Genomic DNA, 20,430 nt, shown 5'->3' on the forward strand with positions numbered 1-20,430 from the left:
TTACTGAATTGGGAATTGGAGGCTAACTTCTTATGAAACAGTTCGATAGTGTTTGATTGTCACGAAGAATCAATGTTTCCTCAAATGAAAATCTCCCATTGCTGGGTGAAGGTAGACAATCGAGACTGTTCCAGGAGCTTTGTATTCTTCACCTACAGAATGAGAAGAGAGGGTTGCACGAAGGTCCCCGAAGGCAGCTCCTACCGCAGAGTTTAAGATGTGGGTGTGGCAACAGAGACTTAGGGCCCGGGAAAGGCTGCGGCACATCCAAGCTTTCATATGCAAAAGACTCGGTAAATACTCAAATGGACTAAGTGTGAAGCTTCCAGGCACCCGTAGTCCAGAGTCCATGGAACAGGCGCCGGAAGTGACTATGTGGGCAGCTTCCCTTCCGAGTGGACGAAGGTTCGCAGGTCACCAGTGCACGGTCAGCCGCCCGAGGCCAGCCGCCGGGTAGCATGGAGGCCGCGCGATCGGTGGGGACGTTCGTGGTGGTGGGAGGCGGCATCGCCGGCGTCACGTGTGCCGAGCAGGTTTGTTGGCGCGGGCTCCGCCCCTTCCGGACCCCGTAGGTCGGGGTCCGGAGACCGTGGCGGGTCCCCTTGGAGGGTCGCTCCCCCGGCCCCTTGCCACGCCCCTCCACTTGCTGCTGGGCGGGATGATGTGCTTGGGGATGACGGAGGGGGCCCGGGACCAACGGGCGGAGTGGGCAGTGCATGATGAGCTGGGAAGCCAAAGCCTAACCATTCCTCGGAGCGGAATGGCACGCAAACCGGCAAGCGGCCTTGGCATTTGGACAGAAAACCCAGCCACTTATTTCCTTCACAAATGAAATTCAGTTTCAAGATAGGTGCCAAGTCCTTAATAAAATAATTCTCCCGTAATACCTTGAACATCCAAGACAAGATTTCATCTCCAGCAAAAGTTTGGAGCAAAGGAATACAGATGTAGAATTTCTGACTGTGGTAAACAAGTGAATCAGATAAGTTCACATACATGTATTACAAAAAGGACTAGGTTATTTTGTTGCTGGAACAAGCCATTTTTGTCACAACAAATATAGAAGAAATTTAAGTACTTTGAGATTTTAATCTTTGGAAGCCATCTTCTGTTTACCCATCAAGAGTTCTTATTCCAGGCAATGTAATAAGGGTTTACCAGATAAAGAAAGAAGAACGGCATAACTCCACAGTGTGAAGCTCGTAAAAAACAGAAGCAAGGAAGACTGCTAGAGCTCAGGCCGTATAGGGTTTATGACACGCCAAGTGTTTAACAAAAATCTGCAAATAAGTGATTTTGAGCTGGGGAAACAACTGTTCAGATGAAAGCTTTTTTTTTTTTTAAGATTTATTTATTATGTATACAGTGTTCTGTCTGCAGGTACTTTTGAAATGTGATTTGCTACGGTGTTGGGGATAGTGGCAAATGGTGACAGCTATATGACCCTAGAGACTAACTTGTAGATAGTTTTCAGTAGTATAAAGTTTTGAGGACTTGATCCAGCAATGGAAATAGAGATAGATTGCAGAATGTGAAAAGTAAACAAAGATGGAGAGAGACACTATTGTCAAATATAGGGAGTTCAAATAAGTTGAGACAAAGGACCCTTACATGTCCTAAGAGCACGTTACTTGAAGGTGCTCAGCCTTATGGGCCATGTGGTGGTATTGTGTTCCCCGAAATATTGTGCACTCTAATAAACTTATCTGGGGTCAGAGACAGAACAGCCACAATATTAAACATAGAGGTTAGGCAGTGGTAGCCTTTAATCCTAGCATTCCAGAGACAGAGATCTACCTGGATCTTTGTGTGTTCAAGGATACAGCCAAGCATTGTGACTCACGCCTTTAATCCCAGAAAGTGAGCCTTTAATCCCAGGGAGTGATGGCAGAAAGCAGAAAGATATATAAGGCATGAGGACCAGAAACTAGAAGCATTTGGCTGGTTAAGCTTTTAGGCTTTTGAGCAGCAGTTCAGCTGAGATCCATTCGGATGAGGACTCAGAGACTTCCAGTCTGAGGAAACAGGATCAGCTGAGGAACTGGCGAGATGAGGTAATTGTGACTTGTTCTGCTTCTGATCTTCCAGCGTTCACCCCAATACTTAGCTTCAGATTTGTTTTTATTAATAAGAACTTTTAAGATTCCTGCTACAGGGCCATGAGGAACAGCAGGCAGAGAAGCAGAATCCAAGATGAGCAAGGGCTTCCCCTCCAAAGTGAGGAAGAAAAGCAGAAATACTGAAACAATAGCACATTAAGTCTTTGCATTTTGTTAGGCTAATGTTAACATGGCTTTATCTTCCCCAAATAAGCACCAGTCCGGAGAGGGAGTGCCAAAGTTTGGAAAAAGTCATGCTGAGACTCTGTTTAATATCAGAGACTTGTTTAGTTTATCCTTAATGAAGACAAAGTAAAAACATTATTTTAGAATAAATGAAAGTAGGCAGTTTGTAATCAGCTATATAACTTTAAACTGGTATGCAAAATAAGTCAATCAAAGACACTGCTGTAGTGATTTGACATATTCAGGTCTTTGTTCACCTTTAACATGAATGTATTGTTTATTTTAGCACTGTAAGAGTTTAACATTACCAATGATGTACTCTTATGAACAGAACTCAGAATAACAGATTTTTTACAAGTGAAACACTGAAGTTTTATTAGTTAGACTGCATCATCACCATACTGACATCATTTATTCAGTAATACCTGAAGTTTTTTTTTATCCTGTTGTTTCTTTTTAAAATTCAGCTGGCTGTTAACTTTCCTGCAGAAGACATTCTCCTGGTAACAGCCTCTCCTGTCATCAAAGCAGTTACAAACTTCAAGCAGGTGAGAAACTGGAGAACAATTAAATGCATTCAAGATGTAAAACTATGTCCTTTCACAGACTTTGTTGTGTTTTGGAAAATCTGAAGCTTCTTTCATTAAAAGTCTGTGTATTCAATGTATATTAGGTATAGTTATTTTTAACTGAATTAGGAAATTCTGAAGTTTTTATTAACTTTTATCTCTAATAAGGCAAATATCACTGTGTGTGATTGACATAGGTCTCTAGGGTCCTTAGTAACTCAGAAGAATTTAAAAAGCTCCTGAAGACAGGCTGGACTATTACAAGTCATATGGTCAAATTTTCATGAAATGTTTGCAGAGCAGCCAAGTTCCAAGCCTGACCTGTGGTCCACCACTCAAGCTAAGGAGTTTGGGCTGTACATATTTGAGGGTTTGTTTGTGGTTGAAAATAGGGCAGCAGAGAAGCAAAGGGTTTGGACAGAGGATGAATACTCCACAGGCATCTTAGGTGGAAAGGACAGGGAAGCCAAGGAGATAGTGATGATTTTAAAGAACATGAAAGAAGGGTCTAAAGATAAACAAAAAAGTTACCTGGTAAAGAGAGTGGAGAAGCTAGAATACACATTGTCTGTTCAGTTAAACACCAGTAAAGTAAGTTGTGTTAGGTGACATTTTTAGAGGCAAAAAACAAAACAAAAACAAAACCAAAGCAGAGCAGAGACAGGACAGTTGAGCTCAGAGCATAAGATGCAGAGTTCTCATTCTACTGTATAATGCATGTGTTAATCAGCTTTCTGTCACCATCACAAAATGCCTGAGTATCAGCCTCATTCAAAAGCTCTATTAGGTAGTATGGCACTGCAGGCTCTGTTGGTAGTTATAGAATGCCCACTGTGTCCTGGGCACAGCACAAGGTACTAGCAAACAGCAGGAATAACACACTTGCTCCTGTGAGTGAGTAGTCAGTGTCATGGATGAAAGAGGGATCAGGCCATGGTTGGGTGGCTCATTGTTTTCCAGATTGTGGGAAGGCAGAGTGTCACAGCTGAAGTGTGTGGTAACACAAAGCTGCCTACTTCATATAGACTGGGGGAAGGCAGAGTGTCACAGCTGAAATGTGTGGTAACACAAAGCTGCCTACTTCATATAGACTGGGGGAAGGCAGAGTGTCACAGCTGAAATGTGTGGTAACACAGAGCTGCCTACTTCATATAGACTGGGGCCAGAGAGGAGGCACCCAGGTTGCAATTCCCCCTTCCAGGGGCCTGACTTCTCTGCATGAGGCTCCACCTCCTAGAGAGACTACCAGGCCTTTAACTTGTGAGTCTTTGAGGGACATAAGCGCTCAAACCACAGCAATGCAGTGGGCTAATCTTATTTGTGAGCATGAAACAGTACTGTATAAGACGAAGGAAATAACCTTCTTAAAATGTGCATTTATAAGTCTGTTTGATCTCTTAAAGGTTTCTAAAGTATTGGAAGAATTTGAAGTTGAAGAACAGCCAAGCACTGTGCTGGAAAATCGCTTTCCTAACATTAAGGTCATAGAATCTGGAGTAAAACAGCTCAAGAGTGAAGAACATGTAAGACTTTTTCTTGTTAAATGGTATCTTTTCTAATGTTAAGTCCCAGGTTTTGCCCCTCTTTTAAGCATACCTCTGTCATCACTATTGTTTAAGCCTAAATTGTATGGGCTAGTGGCATCGATCCGCATTGTTAGAAAGTTTACCCTCTGGGACAGTTGTTTAGCTTGAATTGTTTAGGGGACCCCCAGGCAGTGAGACCAGGACCTGTCCTTAGTGTATGAGCTGGCTGTTTGGAACCTGGGGCCTATGCTGGGACACTTTGCTCAGCCTTGGTGCAAGGAGGAGGGGATTGGACCTGCCTCAACTGAATGTACCAGGCTCTGATGACTCCCCAGAGAAGACCTTACCTTGGAGGAGGTGGGAATAGGGGGTAGGTTGGGAGGGGAAGGCTGGGGGGTGGGAGGAGGGAGAACAGGGGAATCCGTGGTTGATATGTAAAACGAATAGAAAATCTCTTAATAAAAAACAAAAAAAGGAAGTTTACCCTCTGGGAAAAGTCTATGATCAGGTAGTGTGGCACTGCAGGCTCTGTTGGTAGTTAGAGAAGGCCCACTGTGTCCTGGGCACAGCACAAGGTACTGGTATACGGTGGTATACGGCAGGAATATCACACTTGCTCCTGTGAGTGAGTAGTCAGTGTCATGTGGAGTGTAGGCATTAATAGTGTGTGATTATAACAGTGTGCAAAGGGTAAAGTCATGAAATTACCATCAAAGCTTGGATGCTGAGATCTAGTAAGATTTCACAGAGGGAATGACATCTTGAAGTTGGTTTTTTTAAAGATGGTAAGAGCTTTACAGGTAGAAAAGGACATTCTAAGAACTGCAGACCCCAAGAAAGGAAAGGGACGATGAGGGATTAATCAAAAGGATCAGGGTGTGGAAAAGGAGACTAGTAAGCAAGAATAAATAAATAAGGTTGAGTGATGTCAGGTGTATGGTCATATGAAATTGTAGATGTATGGACAATACAGTATTTTAAGTAAGATATGTCTAACAACAATGTTGAGGATAAACTGAGGTGGAGCAAGTAGTACTTGGCCAACAACCAATTACAGCCTGCTTGTAGTTGCTCAAAATGATGTAGGGCCTGGTTGCCAGGGACAGTATAATTGGAAGATGTTCCAGGTTTGAGCTAGTCCACAAAATCCTCCAGATGTTGTTCCCCTAACACGTGAGAGCAGGTGAGGGGTCTCAGGGATGCTGTCTCCTCAGTGAGCTTTAGGAAGGATGGAGAGAGATTTGGAGTTGTTTCTGTAAGTTCAGAGTTACAAGTAAAACACAATTCACTACAAACAAAGGGAAAGTGCCTTCTTCATGAAAAAGAACCTGAGTTCGAAATCACAGGAAGGATTCCTTGTTATGGTAGATGTCTTAGTTAGGGTTTCTGTTGCTGTGAGAGACATCATGACCACAGAAACTCCTTAATTCAGTTCAGAGATTTAGTCCATTATTGTCATGGTAGGACATGGCGGCATGCAGGCAGACGTGGTGCTGAAGAAGGAGCTGAGAGTGCTATATCTGGATCCACAGACAACAGAAACAACTGTGTACCACACTGAGCATAGCTTGAGCAAAGGAGACCTCAAAGCCCACCCCCACAGTGACACACTTCCTCCAACAAGGCCAGGCCTATTCCAACAAAGCCACACCTCCCAATAGTGCTACTCACTATGAACTTATGGGAGCGAATTATATTCAAACTACCACAGTAGAACAGAGTCCAGGCTCAGTTAGTTTTACAAATGAAGTGAGCTCTCAAAGGTGAAGTAAACAGGGCACTTACAAAGCAGAACATCTCCCAGTGACACCCAAAAGCATCTCAAGTGTGATTCTGATCTTCACCTCTTGTATGGCAGCTGTTGATGTATAGGAATGATGGCTTTGGTCTCATGTAGCTCAAGCAGTCCTTGAACTCCTGATTCTCTTGCCTCACTACTCAGTGCTGAGACAACAGATGTGTCACCGCCATGCCAGCTTGGGCTTCCTTGGCTATGTCCAGAAAGTTAGCCACAGCTAGTAAAAAGGTTTAGTGTTTTAAACCATCTCAATGTGTATTAGTTCAAACCTTGGTCAGTGCCCCTGCCTTCTGTTTGTCAGACCAATTCTGACCAGATTCTGAAGGGAGACTGGTAAGAAGTTTCTGTGTGAATTACACTGTGTTGGATTACTGGGTTATGTTTTTGTGAAAAGTACTGTGGGTGAAAAAAGCCTCAGTGTGAAGTGAGTGCTGTGACTGCCAGGCTCTACAAATCACACATCTGGCACAGATGTGAACCCATTCATAGTCCACGTTTTCACAGTGGTGAGTGCTTATTAGTTATTCACTTTCTAAAGTTATATGTGGATTTTCATTCCACATTAAGGAACAAAATCAGCAGATTTACTATGTAATTTTAGACTCACTGGTGTTGATAAAATTAATAAAAATAACTTTAAAGCCAGAATGTGTTAGTTTTCAAACTTAGCATGTTTTTCATTTGGATTAAAACAACTCTGTGTCCAAGCCTGGTGCGCCTGTGATTCGAGCACTTTGGAGGGGAGAGGAAAATGAGGACTTTAAGGCCATCCTCAGACACAGGAAAGTAGAGGCCAACTTGGTCTGTATGAGAACCTGTCTCAAAAACACAACAAAAGCATTTTTTTTTAAGTGCACACATGTAAAATCTTCACTAGTAGAGTGAGAAAATACTAGCAAAGCTATTGGTTTTTTAATACATCTAATATTTTATTTTAAAAAAGACAAATTATAACTTCAACATGTACTGCTCATTTGAACCCATAACAAATGTTAGGATTATTAAGGTATGATATGGTTAGAATCACAAGGTCTTCTAGTAACTTCCTGCAAGATATATATATATATATAAATATAAATACAAATGTGTGTGTGTATATATATGTATATATATATATTCATTCATTGAAGCTTGTCTCAAAAAAAAAAAATTAGCATTTTAATTTGAAGTCAGCATAATCCTGAGATTCTGTTACTACAAACCTCTTTGTTTCAGAGGAGGAAAGCTAGTTTCCATCAGATTCTCCACATGGATTTTGACCGATGCTCATTACACTAGAGAATGTAGCCTCCCCTTGTAACTGAGCATGGACCGCCCCCGTGTTTTGCTTTTGTCTCAGCCATTTGCTTCTGCCTTTCTTGCCCTATGTTCACAGTGCATCTACACAGAAGACGGGCATCAGCATGTGTATAAGAAACTCTGTCTGTGTGCCGGAGCTAAGCCGAAGTTGATCTGTGAGGGAAATCCGTATGTATTAGGAATCCGTGATACTGACAGTGCTCAGGTAATGTCGTAAGGGTGGGTCTGTGGAAGGGGAAGGTGGGGTTCTCTTGTGAATGAAAGTGTTCACTGACCATTAACTCCTACAGTGTCACAAAGAAAGGTGGTTCTGACCCATCACTCAGAGGCCACAGAATGGTTATGTTTTACTATTGCCAGCTTCACTTTGGCTAATGATTATATGGTTTTAACTAAAACTGACACCCTGTTCTTTTGGCTCTGACACTCAAAGATACAATGACAGTGCTGGGCATTATACTTTATATCAACACATGTTCATCATTCTGTATTGGGAATATAAGATTTGCAACTAAACATTGTAACAGTCATTTTCCCAAAGTAAAACAAACTGAGATTTCCCAGTAATTCCCCAGAAAATAATAGTAATAATAATAATAATAATAATAATAATAATTGCAAGATGTCTGTGGATGGGATCCCAGAACTTACTGGGCTTGTTGCTGTGCCCTGTCACAAGCAAACCCTCCCAGTAAGCTACACTTCCTTCCATGCAGCATGGCACACCTTCTTTTTGAACTGTTTCAGGATTTATCACCCCTTTGTTACCAAGAAGCTTACTGGTTTCATCTCCACACCCAGCAAGGATGTGATTACATTGCATTTATGTGATCCATATTCTTTAAAGTGGGTAACGATTTTCTCCAGGCTGCTGTTGTCTTAATTCCTTGGGAATTTAGAGGAAACTTTAGCAGAGCTCAGTAGCTTCTTATGAACAATTAAGCTTACTTTACCAGAGCATGCTTGTGATTGTTTCAGCTCAGCCTTCTAGTTCAGGAACTCACTGGCTCCTCAGGACATTCCTTGTGACTCCCAGGAAACCCTGCTACAAAGGCAGCTGCATGGCTGAAGGGAAGGCGTGTCATATTAATTGGGGTGCATACAGATGGTGTTCAAAGGGGGATTTATGTTAATGTTTCTCTATTCATTGTGTAGAGTACAGATCTCATGCTGCAGTTAGGGGAGGATGAGAAAGGAATGATTTCCTTACTCTAAGGTAACTAACAACTCTGGTCCCCAAGTATGATCATTCTAGGGTAACTGCTCAGGTTTCCTGTGTATGGTTATTCTTGGATAACTACTCAGTATACCCCAAGCATGGTTATTCTAGGGTAACTAACTACTCAGTGCATCCCGAGTATGGTTATTCTAGGGTAACTACTCAGTGTACCCTGAGTATGGTTTAAATGTGTGCTTTTCATCTCTGTGGCCCTGCTCTTTATAGAGCCTTCTTAAGGCCTGACCCTTGATGAGAGACAAATTACAACTTCAAGGTTTTGCCTTGTAGCATTCTAAGTCAGTTTTAATCAGTGATTTGTGTTTTTAAGTGCACTTAATGGTGGTGGTTACTTAGAAAGGAGGAATGAATTCTTTGTTCTGAAGTCATTCTAAAGCAAGGACACCTGTACTTGTGAAGTCCCAGAAGGCCATAGACTACTCTGAGCTCATCTTAATCATGAGGGAAGGTGGTGCAAGAGGCATTAATTGTCCTAAAATGGTAACATTTCTTCAATTAATGTTAGAAATTATTCTGTCCCTGCTACTCTTAAGCTTTGTATAGTCATGTCCCATCATCCTTAAACAAACACTAGGAGATACGGTGACTTTTTGTAGTGGACACCATGAGACATAGAAGGTTAAGTAATTCATCCCAGGTCGTCTTGTTAGGAACTGCTAAGGCAGCGACTCCTAATCTATGTGCCCTGATTCTCAGTCCTGAGACTGTAGGAAGTAAGGGACTCCAGGAAAGCCTCTAATCGAGCCTGCCAGCTGACAGTAATGGATTCAGTCACACACGAGGCATGTGGTGATCCAGACAGTATCTCTTGCTGAGATGACACAAAGGCAAGAGATGCTTCGGTCATGGCCAGTGGGGAGCATGATGGGAGGCCATAATGCTAACTGGAAGGGACTGTCCTGGCACAGGGGAGTAAGTTTTATTTTGTTGTTCCCCTGTAAACTCTGAAAAATGCCCATGTTTTGAATATTATCAATGATGAATCTACTCTGTCAAAATGCTATCCCATTGTTTCTTCCTAACACAGGAATTTCAGAAACAGCTTGCAAAAGCCAAGAGAGTAATGATTGTCGGGAATGGTGGCATTGCACTTGAGCTGGTGTAAGTGTGTCTCTAATACTAAAGGATACTCTGAGATTGTATGATTATTGGCAGATAAGAAACACATCTTAAAACTCAAGAGAACTATAGATGCTTTCCCATACATTTTCAAAGAGAAAACCCAGTTTACTATTTAGCTCTTGTATAACCCAAGTTGCAGAAATATTCCTCTCAATATACAGGGTCTAGGATGTGTTTCACCTGGGTTGGTCTGACTCATGATGTGTTCTATAAGTGTGTACTGTTTAATAATCTACATATGCATACTGTTAGCAATTTCTAGTCACCATTTTTACTTACCATGCTTCACTCATACATCACCTGTTTGGCTGACAAAACCCACTATTAGTCCTGCTGATTAGGATGTGTGTTATTCCAAGCTCTTGATTTTTGGTTTGGAGAAATGAGAACACATTAATTCAGATGTTTTCATCCTAAGATACTTCAAGTTCAGTAAACATTGAGACATGTTCCCCTGTAAGCTGCATGACACTGACTCACTTTCCCTATGAGTTTTGTCTGTAGCCATGACTGACAAGGAAGAGTGAGTGGTTTTTATGCGAGAAAGTTTGGTCCAAACCAACTTGGAATTAAAACAAATCTGAATCAAAACTAGGAATTTGCAAGTGCTCAAGAAATCCATTCCAACTCCCAGCCTGGTTTACCTGTCCTTTAGGGAACACCCACCCCACTGGGCACCTGAGTACAGGGTGGCAGTCCTCAGGTGACTGTGACAGTTGTGGTACTGTATGGGGAAATGCAGGGAAACTAGAGTGCACCCAAAAGCTGGGCTGGGTGGAGGTGAAGGGGGATCACATATGCTACTTCCAGAAGTATCCTGTGGGATGTCGTTACTAGAATTTACACTGGAAATCTTTTTCTTGTTCAAAGTCTCATAGCATCTAACTCTTTCCTGATTTCCTTTGGAGACTGGTGATTATTTCTTGAGTAAACTTACAGCTTTGTGTTTGGCAAACTCTGATAGCTGGAGGAGGTCTCTTACCATGCTACTTCTGATTCTGTGATCCGAGTCATCACTCACGAAAAGTGGCAGTCAGATCTTCTGTTCTGTGCCATTCCATGATGCAGAGGCTCTGTCCCCTCAGTGCTCCTTTATCTCAGTTACTGCCCCTGCCAATCTCCGAAGGCAGTTTGATGCTTTCCCTTCCAAAGACACACAATAAATAATTTTCATAAAGTCATGTCATAATGCCTATAACTTTCTTTAGAATGGTTTCTAAAGTGGAAATATCTCCCTGTGTGATGATGTCACCAAGCTTTGGTATCTTGCTGAGAGCACTGTTAACATTATGGGGAGTGGATTAGTGGGTGCTCTTGAGGGAGAGCTAGCACAGAAGTCTCTCCTGATTACATAGGTAATGTGGCCTGCTAGTCAGTCATGGGGATGTTATACCACAATGACTGTTAGATGCTGTGACATTACTTCTAGAGGTATGAATGAAATACAAAGAAATTTCCAAATTATAAAAAGGAAAGCATTTCATAACCATGCTTAAAAGTAAGTGAAATATGAAACGTGTTACCTACATGTATGTACTCTGCTTTCTTCTGATGAGCAATGCAGTGTAACCTGAGTAGCACCAAATCAAATGTACTCCCAGTAATCAGAAACTCAGGGTCTATGAATGTTTGTTGGCCTGAATGGGGCAATGAAATTTTACCTATATATCAGAATGTGTGACTTTCAGGTATTGTGGAGTCACATGCACTAAACCTTTGTCTATCTATCATCTGGCTACTGATTTGTCTTGAAAAGTCATCCTGCCAGCCTATAAATAAAGATAGCAGTACTTTAGACCATAACAGTAGGAAACACGGGGTGGCAAGAAGGCCCAGCAGGTGAAATGCAAGCTTGATGACCTCAGTCCAAGCCCAGACCCATCCATATACAGGTGGGAGAGCTAACTCCAGTGTTGTCCTCTGACCTCCACATACACACCATGGTACATGTGCTTACACACATACACACCATGGTACATGTGCTTACACACAGACACACAACAATACAAATTTTAAAAAGAACGGACTCCATAAAGTTGTCCCAAGCTCCATATGCATGCTACGACACATGCACCCACATACATAATGCACATACAAGGGTAAAGAAAGTTTTAAAGTGTTGAAAAATACATTAATTATACTCTATTGTTGTAAAATCCAAGTGTCCTATGGTAGGAGGGCTGCATATCCTATTTGTCTACAGTTGTCCACATATACATTAGTTTTGCCCTAACAGTTTATTAAATAGCAGAAAGTCATCTGCACAATTTCATGATTACCTGAATTATGATGGCCATCAGGGAGTGAGTGGAATATACACAGCATTCTTACTGTCTAAACTAGATAAATAACGTCCCGGGAGCTTGGTTAGATGGTGAATGGTGAGAGAAGCCGGCTTGCATTACCAAGGCCAGTGTTTTTCCCTCAGATCCTTTTTCTGAACTGGATCTCTCTGGCTAGATGGTTTAAGTGAGAGAATTTAAAGCAGGTGATAGTTCTTTACAACTGCATGAAGATGTTAGCCTGCAAACCTCCTTCCAGCCTTATTATTATGAGCATCTAGAAAACACACATGAAGCAGTGTTTTCAGTGCTGTTAGGTCATATCATCCTTTTGTCTGTCCATCTATCCATACATACATACATCTATCCATACATACATATATACATCCATTACTGCTTCTATCACAGACAGATAAACTTGGTTACCCCTAGAACCCCTGGAGCACATTTATATGGCTGTGTTGCCCACTGAAAGGACAGTCATTGTGATACTTGTTATGTGATATTCAGTCCATGTCATCACTGGATTCTTTCAGTAAAGTGGATAAACTTGCTTTAGTATGTCAACTCTTACTATCCTTAAATTGAACTACACCCCTGTAGATAAAATTCTAAACAGTCTCATTAAATAAGAAACAGAGCCAAAATAAGAGTTAAAAGCCGCTGGGTGTTGGTGGCGCACGCCTTTAATCCCAGCACTAGGGAGGCAGAGCCAGGCAGATCTCTGAGTTCGAGGCCAGCCTGGGCTACCAAGAGAGCTCCAGGAAAGGTACAGAGCTACACAGAGAAACCTTGTCTCTAAAAACCAAAAAAAAAAAAGTTAAAAGCCAAGAGCTAAGACCACCTTATCTTACCACTTGCTGCCGTCCTTCCCCTGAAAGAGAGACCTTCTTCCTGTGTCCTGTGTTTTTATTGCCTTTCTGTTTTGCCTTCTCATTGACTCTAAACCCAACCACATGACTTCCTCGCCACTGCCTGTCTATATAGACCTCCAGGTCTCTATGGTTCGTACTGGGATTAAAGGCATGTGTCACCATGCTGGCTGTGTCCTTGAACACACAGAGACTTTGCCTGACACGTGATCAGCTTAAGGGCATGTGCTACCACTACCAGACTTCTGCTTAATGGCTTGCTCTTAGCTCTGATCCCTAGGCAACTTTATTTATTAACATACAAATAAAATCACATTTCAGCACAAATAAAACATTACCATACACCCCTCTTTATAGCCCGTGTACTTTATTTCTGCTGCACAGGACAATTGTTACCTTTTTTCCCTTGACTTTCCTATAGGAAACTGTAACATTCCTCCTAGGTATGAAATTGAAGGCTGTGAAGTGATTTGGGCCATAAAGGATAAAGCCATTGGGAATACTTTCTTTGACGCAGGCGCGGCAGAGTTTTTGACTTCCAAGCTCATGTCTGAAAAATCAGAGGCTAAAATTGCACATAGAAGAACCATATATACAGTTGAAGGTAAGTGCAGTATCTGGCTTGTTTCATTCATGGCTAAAACTATTTTTTAACTATAAGTAAATTCAGTAAAAAGTATTTACCGGGCAAGAATATGGGTATTTACTTCTGTATCTTTTTATGAAATTTTTAGATTAGAAAATACATGGGGGCTGGAGAGATGGTTCAGTAGTTAAGAATACCTACTGTGCTGTGGGATAATGCTGTTGTACACTGGTTTAATAAAACATTGATTGGCCAGTAGCCAGGCAGGAAGTATAGGCGGGGCGAGCAGACTAAAGGAATGCAGAGAAGAGGAAGAGCAGAGTCAGGAGTCGCCAGCCAGACACAGAGGAAGCAAGATGTCAAGGCAGAACTGAAAAAAGGTAACAAGTCACGTGGCTAAACACAGATAAGAATTATGGAATAATTTAACTGTAAGAGCTAGTCAGTAATAAGCCTGAGCTAATGGCCATACAGTTCATAATTAATATAAGCCTCTGTGTGCTTACTTGGGGGACACGAGTGGGAGAGATTTGTTGCAATCACTGGCCAGGCAGGACACAGATAAACGTTCAGCTACACTACTGCTCTTTCAGAAGATCCAAGTTTGATTCCCAGCACCCACAAAGAAGCCCACAACATAACTCTAGTTCCAAGGTATCCAGCACCCCCTTCGGGTCTCCAATGGGACCAAGAGCACAAGTGGTAGACAGACAGACATGCAGGCAAAACATCTACACACATGAAAAAAATGTAAAAATGGCATGGTGGCACCCGCCTTGAATCTCGCACACGAGTCAGTAGCAGGCCCTCTGTGAGTTTTAGGCCAGCCAGGGCTACAAAGACCCAGTTTCAAAGCAAAACAAAATCTGAACAGTTTTTTTTTAAAGTTAATTAAAAATAGAAAATATATATGCAATACACATGGGAATTTTAAATTAAGTAAATTTACCAGCCCATTTGCATCTTGGCAAACAGTTGCTACAACTGAGCAGTGCCCAATAATAACTTCTGCAAAATCCACTGAGAACTGTACTCATTAGTTTACATTTAATAGCCTTCAAAGAAGGTTTTGGTTCATAAAATCAAAGTGAATTTTCTAAGTGTTGGAGGTGCTACAAATTGACAGAATTTAGACTCTAATAGCTAATTTTCCTACTCTTAAATTAGCAAGTGTGTAACAGTAACACACTGGGTGTTTACAGACAATGTATAGGTGAAAGGTCACCCATTCTATCGCTGTCACAGAACACTCAATGAACAAAGCAGCTAATCCAGAGATGGTGCCACCATGCTGCATGTCTGCATGTGACTCAGGACATTGCCCAAAGGCTTCAGGGGTAACTGGTTCTCTGCCCAGCCATTGTAAAATCATCTGAGTTCATTTCTTAGGAGCAAAAAGGGAAAACAGAACCAAAGCTAAAGCTGATAATGTGGGCAGTGCCCTCGGACCAGACTGGCACGGAGGCTTGGATCTGAAAGGAACAGAAGAGGTAGGTTTCCATAAACCAATGAAACCCACCCAAACACTAAACCTCTGGGTCACTTGACTTTAAGTCGACCATGCAGGAAAGGTCTTCAAAGCCACTGGCCCAGATGCCTACGTGAAGATGAAATTCTAAACGGTCTTAGAAAATAAGAAATGCAGAGCCAGAGATCAGAGCACTAGTGAAGCCCAAGACTCCCTTTAGCTTACCAGTCGCTGCCGTCTCTTCCCCTGAGAGAGAGAGAGAGAGAGAGAGAGAGACCTTCTCCTGTGTGACCCGTCTTTTTATTGCCTTTCTGTTCTACCTTCTCATTGGCTCTAAACCCAACCACATGATTTCCTTGACACTACCTGTCTATACAGACCTCCAGATCTCTATGGTTCGTACTGGGGTTAAAGGTTAGGGTCACCGCTTGGCTGTGTCCTTGAAAAACACAGAGACTGGCTGCCATGTGATCGGGATTAAGGGCGTGTGCCACCACCGCCCTTCTGCTTAATGGCTTGCTTTTAGCTCTGGTCCCCAGGCAACTTTATTTATTAACATACAAATAAAATCACATTTCAGCACAAATAAAATATCACTATACCCACCCAAAATAGTGAATATGAAATTTGTGTAAACAGATATCCAGCCCTCTTTCTAACTGCAGAGCAGGAGACGTCTACATGCAGACTACAGAAATAAACCGCGGGTCTCAGTCTTCTGCTAAGAACCCTTCTGCAGTGCCCTTACGAAGGTTATTAGGTGGAGTCAAATATTTCATAATTTAATTGAATGAGCAGATAGCTTGCTTTCACTTATCTTAATAGATACTTTAATTTTTTTAAGTTACAAAAAAGCTGTCATTCAAATATTCCAAGAATATAAATATGTCTATTTTCTTTGAAACTTTTTCAGGTTTTGGTGGGTGGAAGGGTAACTGGCTAAATGGTATCTAATCGGGGATAGAAATGACATGAATCACTTCCTCCAGAGTTCCTGGGACTTGTAAGGTTGCAGTTTTAGCACGCTGGGTTTTAAGAGTCCTTGGGTGAACACTGCAGCCTGCGGCCTGCTTGGTGGGTTTGTCACGCTGTATTAAATGTGTAGAGCTCTGTGACTTCCCAGGCTCCTCTTCCATTCTGCTCACTCCTGTTAAACAGACTCTGAGAGGCTTATTTGGGAACACCAATATGCTGTATTTATACTGTATTTAGACAATATCAGTGTCTCCACAGGCACTGTCTGGGTTGTGCTGACCAGTATTTATTTTGCTTCCAGTTTTCACACAATATTCACATCGAAACCAGATGTGAAGTAAAGAAAATCTACCTTCAAGAGGAGTTTAGGATTATGGAGAAAAAGCCGTTGGCTTTTCCAAAGGATCAACATAAGTCAGTTACAGTCGATAAAGGTAAAAGGGAAAATATTACTCCTTAAACTAATTGTGCTATTATTATATATTTATTTTATTTTACCTTTTATTTTTTTTAATTTTTTGAGACAGAGTTTCTCTGTGTGGCCTGGGCTATCTTGGAATTTGCTCTGTAGACCAGGATGGCCTTGAACTCACAGAGATCTGCCTGCCTCTGCCTCCCGAGTTCTGGGATTAAAGGTGTGTGCCACCACCGCCTGGTGCTATATTATACTTTAAACTTCACATTTTCATATAAAATTTGGTCAAAAAACTATCAGTAACCTCAGGCCCTCATTTCACTACTCTTGGGTAAATTTTCTAGTAAATTCCATGTTATGAGGCTTTCCATTTTACTTGAGTTCACAGTATTTGGACCAATATAACCCAAGCCAGTGACCAGTCAGCATTTCACAGATCAAAGGAAACAGAAGCTTTCACAATGACAGGAGTATACGTAACAGGCTGTTAGGTAACACAACTGTAAGTAACACGACTTCTAGATATGAGTGTTGTGTTAAGTGTAGGTACCTGGTCTCATTCTCTACCACTTGAAAACTACTCCCCAGACACGCAGTCCTGTGACTTATCAACACTGCAGTCAGGCAGCTAATGTTCTGGAATCTTCCAGTTTTTTGTAGGAAAAAGACTGGTAAAGTTGGGACTGTGGACAGTGAGGAGAAACATCAAGAAGAGCGGGATTAAATGCTGAGTGACATGAAGTATTAATCAAATTGCTTCGCAAGTAATTTAGATAGTGATCATCAGTTTAAATTTACTACTAATGTCTGTGCCCACACCCAAAGGACAATGTTTAGTCCCTGTTAGAGTATCATGCTTTTGAAGCTGCCAAGCACAAAACAATGTCATTGCGCTCAGTTGTCCCAGCCAGAGGACTTTCTGAAATCAGGAGACGTTCTAACCACCTGCCTTTTCTGTTTGTTACATTCACATGATATTGAGGATAACTGCTAGAGATGACACTTGAGAGTTGACTACTTCTTTTTCTTTAAAGAAATGTGGCCTGTGTATGTGGAACTAACCAATGGGAAAATATACGGCTGTGATTTCCTTGTTAGTGCTACGGGCGTCACACCAAATGTATACCCTTTTCTCCTCGGAAACAATGTAAGGTGAATTCTATCCACTTCCTAATCTTTATCATGTCTGCTTTTCAAACAGTCATCATTTTAGTAAACTGTAATCTAAGATGGCAGCAACACTGTGGCTTACGTCTGACCTAGTCACAGTATTTTCTTCTACTTAGCATCCCTAAGCACTTAAAATCAGCTTAAGTATCGTCTAGAGACATAATGTCCAATTTGTTTATCTAAAGGTTGGTGAGAGACTGACCTGTAGTGAGTTCTCAAGAGTAAATCTTACAGATTGTTATGTGACATTATCATCTTAACATTAGAAGTGTTAAATAAAGAATGTTCTGATTAGGGTTGGGGTAAATATGACTATTGGGTATTTCTGATACTAAAATTCTGGGATTTTGAGTTTGTTGGGTAGGAACTGAATCCCTGGACAGTCTGGTCAGGTGTCTACACTCTGTAGCTGCTTTTATCTTTCTGATCAGAGCTTGGGTAACACGTACAGGTTTGACTTGCTCATTAGAATGAAAAGTCACTTCATGTTTTGTCATCCTTATGCTAATAAACTGTTTAGTTTGATCTAGGAGAAGATGGCGGCTTGAAAGTGGATGACCAGATGCGCACATCACTTCCTGATATCTATGCTGCTGGAGACATCTGCACTGCATGCTGGCAGCCAAGCCCAGTCTGGCAGCAGGTAAGCCTGCACCTCTGACCATGTGTCTGTCAGATTCCATGTGAAAATAAAACAGTTGCTACCAATGAATCCAGTTTTCTGTTCCAGCTTTCCTACTTTAAGTTGGAGGCCATCTCTGCTGATTTGCAGATGAGCAACTGGATTCCTGCTTTAAAGTCACTTACTATTATAGTAGACTGAAATGTTTTTAATTTAGAAAGAGCTGTGGGTGTACCTTTTCTTTTCTGCTTCCCCCCCCCCCCCAGGACAAATTGTATCTTTAATTTATGCCATAATCTGATACAAGGGAACAACAGCTCAAAATAAGCAGATATTCCTTATTCTGAGTGAATTTAACAGTTCCACATTCTAATTTGCAAGAAAAACACTTAATTAGCTTTACATCATCCACAGTGCAGACTTAAGGGAGTTTCTGGTTCAAATGAACTCCTGTCAGGTGTATCCAACCCACAGCCAACAGGCCTGTACCCAGGATGGCTCTGATATGGCCTGGCAGGAACTGTAAATTAAGTATTACCATGTTCTTGCTCAGTTCCCCAGTGTGAACTCTAGAGATGGTGTCGGGTTGCAGTATCAGGAGTTGGACTAGGTAGTTCCAGGGTGTGGCATTGCAGGCTGCTTCTGCTGCCACTCTGGCTGTTGCCATGCTGTTTACTCTGCAGCAGACTCTTTACTTCTCAAACCTTCTTACAGAGACTGAATTCAAGTAAAAACTCTTGTACACATGCTGAGAACTCATGCTGCAGCTGCGATTTGTACTGAAAGTCAGCATTAGGCACACATTCCCAGAGGGGCAGATGAGGGAAACCAGTCACTTAAAAAGCCAGCCTGTTCTCCTAACAGCCACGGGCAGAGTTAACTGTTTATTTCAGGTGAAGAAACTGAAGATCAGAAAAGTAAAATAAGTAAATAAATTAGTACTTTACTCTCCTGTGACTCCTAAGGCTACTCTGTAGAAATGTAATGAGAACCTAAGAAAGGACAGACGAGTGCTGCCATAAAGAATCTGAGGTGACATCCAAGAATCTGTGTCTGTCTGACCAGAATCAGCTCAGAGGCCATCACTGTCTGGTGCTGAGAAGTGCAGGCACTGGAAAATGGGCCAGAGTTTGGAGCAGGGACTGATAACACTTTGTTCCCACCTTGTAAGATTAAAATATTTCCTTATATTTAACGGATATTGTATTCAAACATACAGTTGGGTATCATCCCTTCATGTCTGATACACTAATTTAGAATTAGCATGTACCATGTTGACTGGTGTTCACTGGTGACCACTGAAGATAACACTAGCTGGAACAAAGTCCAGCTTGAAGTTACACTTGGGAATCTATAAGATTGAAACTATAGGGAAGATGAAGTGTGAAGTGGGTATAAAAGCTCTTGCTACATGAGTGTGAAGGCCAGAACCCATGTAAAAACTGGAGCCACCATAAGCTACTATAACCCAGCACTCCTACTGAGAGGGCCAAAGCAGACCCTGTCTCAAACAGTGGAATGCAATGATGGTCTCAAGGTGTCCACTGACATTCATATATGCTCATGGCATGTGTGCACTCAAATTTATGCTCACAAATATGCCCATACACATGCATATACATGGATGGTATTTTTTATTCAGATGATAACCAGAAGTAATATAAAGTACCATTTCCCACTATTTCAGATGAGACTATGGACCCAAGCACGGCAGATGGGATGGTATGCAGCCAAGTGCATGGCTGCAGCTAGTTTGGGACACTCTATCGACATGGATTTCAGCTTTGAACTGTTTGCTCATGTCACAAAATTTTTTAACTATAAGGTAAGATGGTTAACGGAATGAAAACCTTTTTTGCTTGAAAGTATGGCAACTGTAGCTCTTTTCTCAAGTAATTATTTATGGTTTAAACTAAGTTATCAAAAATGATATTTTGGGGGACTGGAAAAATGGCTCAGCAGTTATTGCTAACCTTGAGAGGATTTGAGTTCAGGCCTCTGCTCCCACATTAGACAGCTCACAGCCACCTACACCTCCAGTTCCAGGGGTCTAACACCCTCTTCTGGCCCCCATGGGCACCTGCACATCCATGACACAAGCACACCAAGAAAGAACCAGGAGCTCTGACAGATGGTGGTTCCCTTCTTTAGTTCTCTTCATTCTGAGACAGGTCTCCTCTTTCCTAAACTAGACTTAACAGAAA

At 41.7% G+C, this 20,430-nt stretch overlaps 1 protein-coding gene across 3 annotated transcripts in view; it reads left to right on the forward strand.

Annotated features, from left to right (window-relative positions):
• Pyroxd1 (pyridine nucleotide-disulphide oxidoreductase domain 1) overlaps positions 1-20,430 on the forward strand; it is a 21,651-nt gene continuing 1,221 nt past the window's right edge. Inside the window, exons 1-11 of one of the 3 annotated variants that reach the window (XM_052721978.1) lie at positions 1-533; positions 2,753-2,833; positions 4,258-4,377; positions 7,554-7,682; positions 9,742-9,815; positions 13,434-13,594; positions 14,966-15,066; positions 16,321-16,453; positions 17,469-17,581; positions 18,125-18,247; positions 19,914-20,051. In XM_052721978.1, the coding sequence (XP_052577938.1) occupies positions 459-533; positions 2,753-2,833; positions 4,258-4,377; positions 7,554-7,682; positions 9,742-9,815; positions 13,434-13,594; positions 14,966-15,066; positions 16,321-16,453; positions 17,469-17,581; positions 18,125-18,247; positions 19,914-20,051 (1,248 nt within the window). In that variant the 5' untranslated portion in view covers positions 1-458. The other 2 variants (XM_052721979.1, XM_052721980.1) reach the window with 2 other exon arrangements.

Source organism: Peromyscus californicus, unplaced genomic scaffold (assembly GCF_007827085.1).
Source record: "Peromyscus californicus insignis strain IS unplaced genomic scaffold, ASM782708v3 Scaffold_6__1_contigs__length_162567912, whole genome shotgun sequence".
Classification (NCBI taxonomy): Eukaryota; Metazoa; Chordata; class Mammalia; order Rodentia; family Cricetidae; genus Peromyscus; species Peromyscus californicus.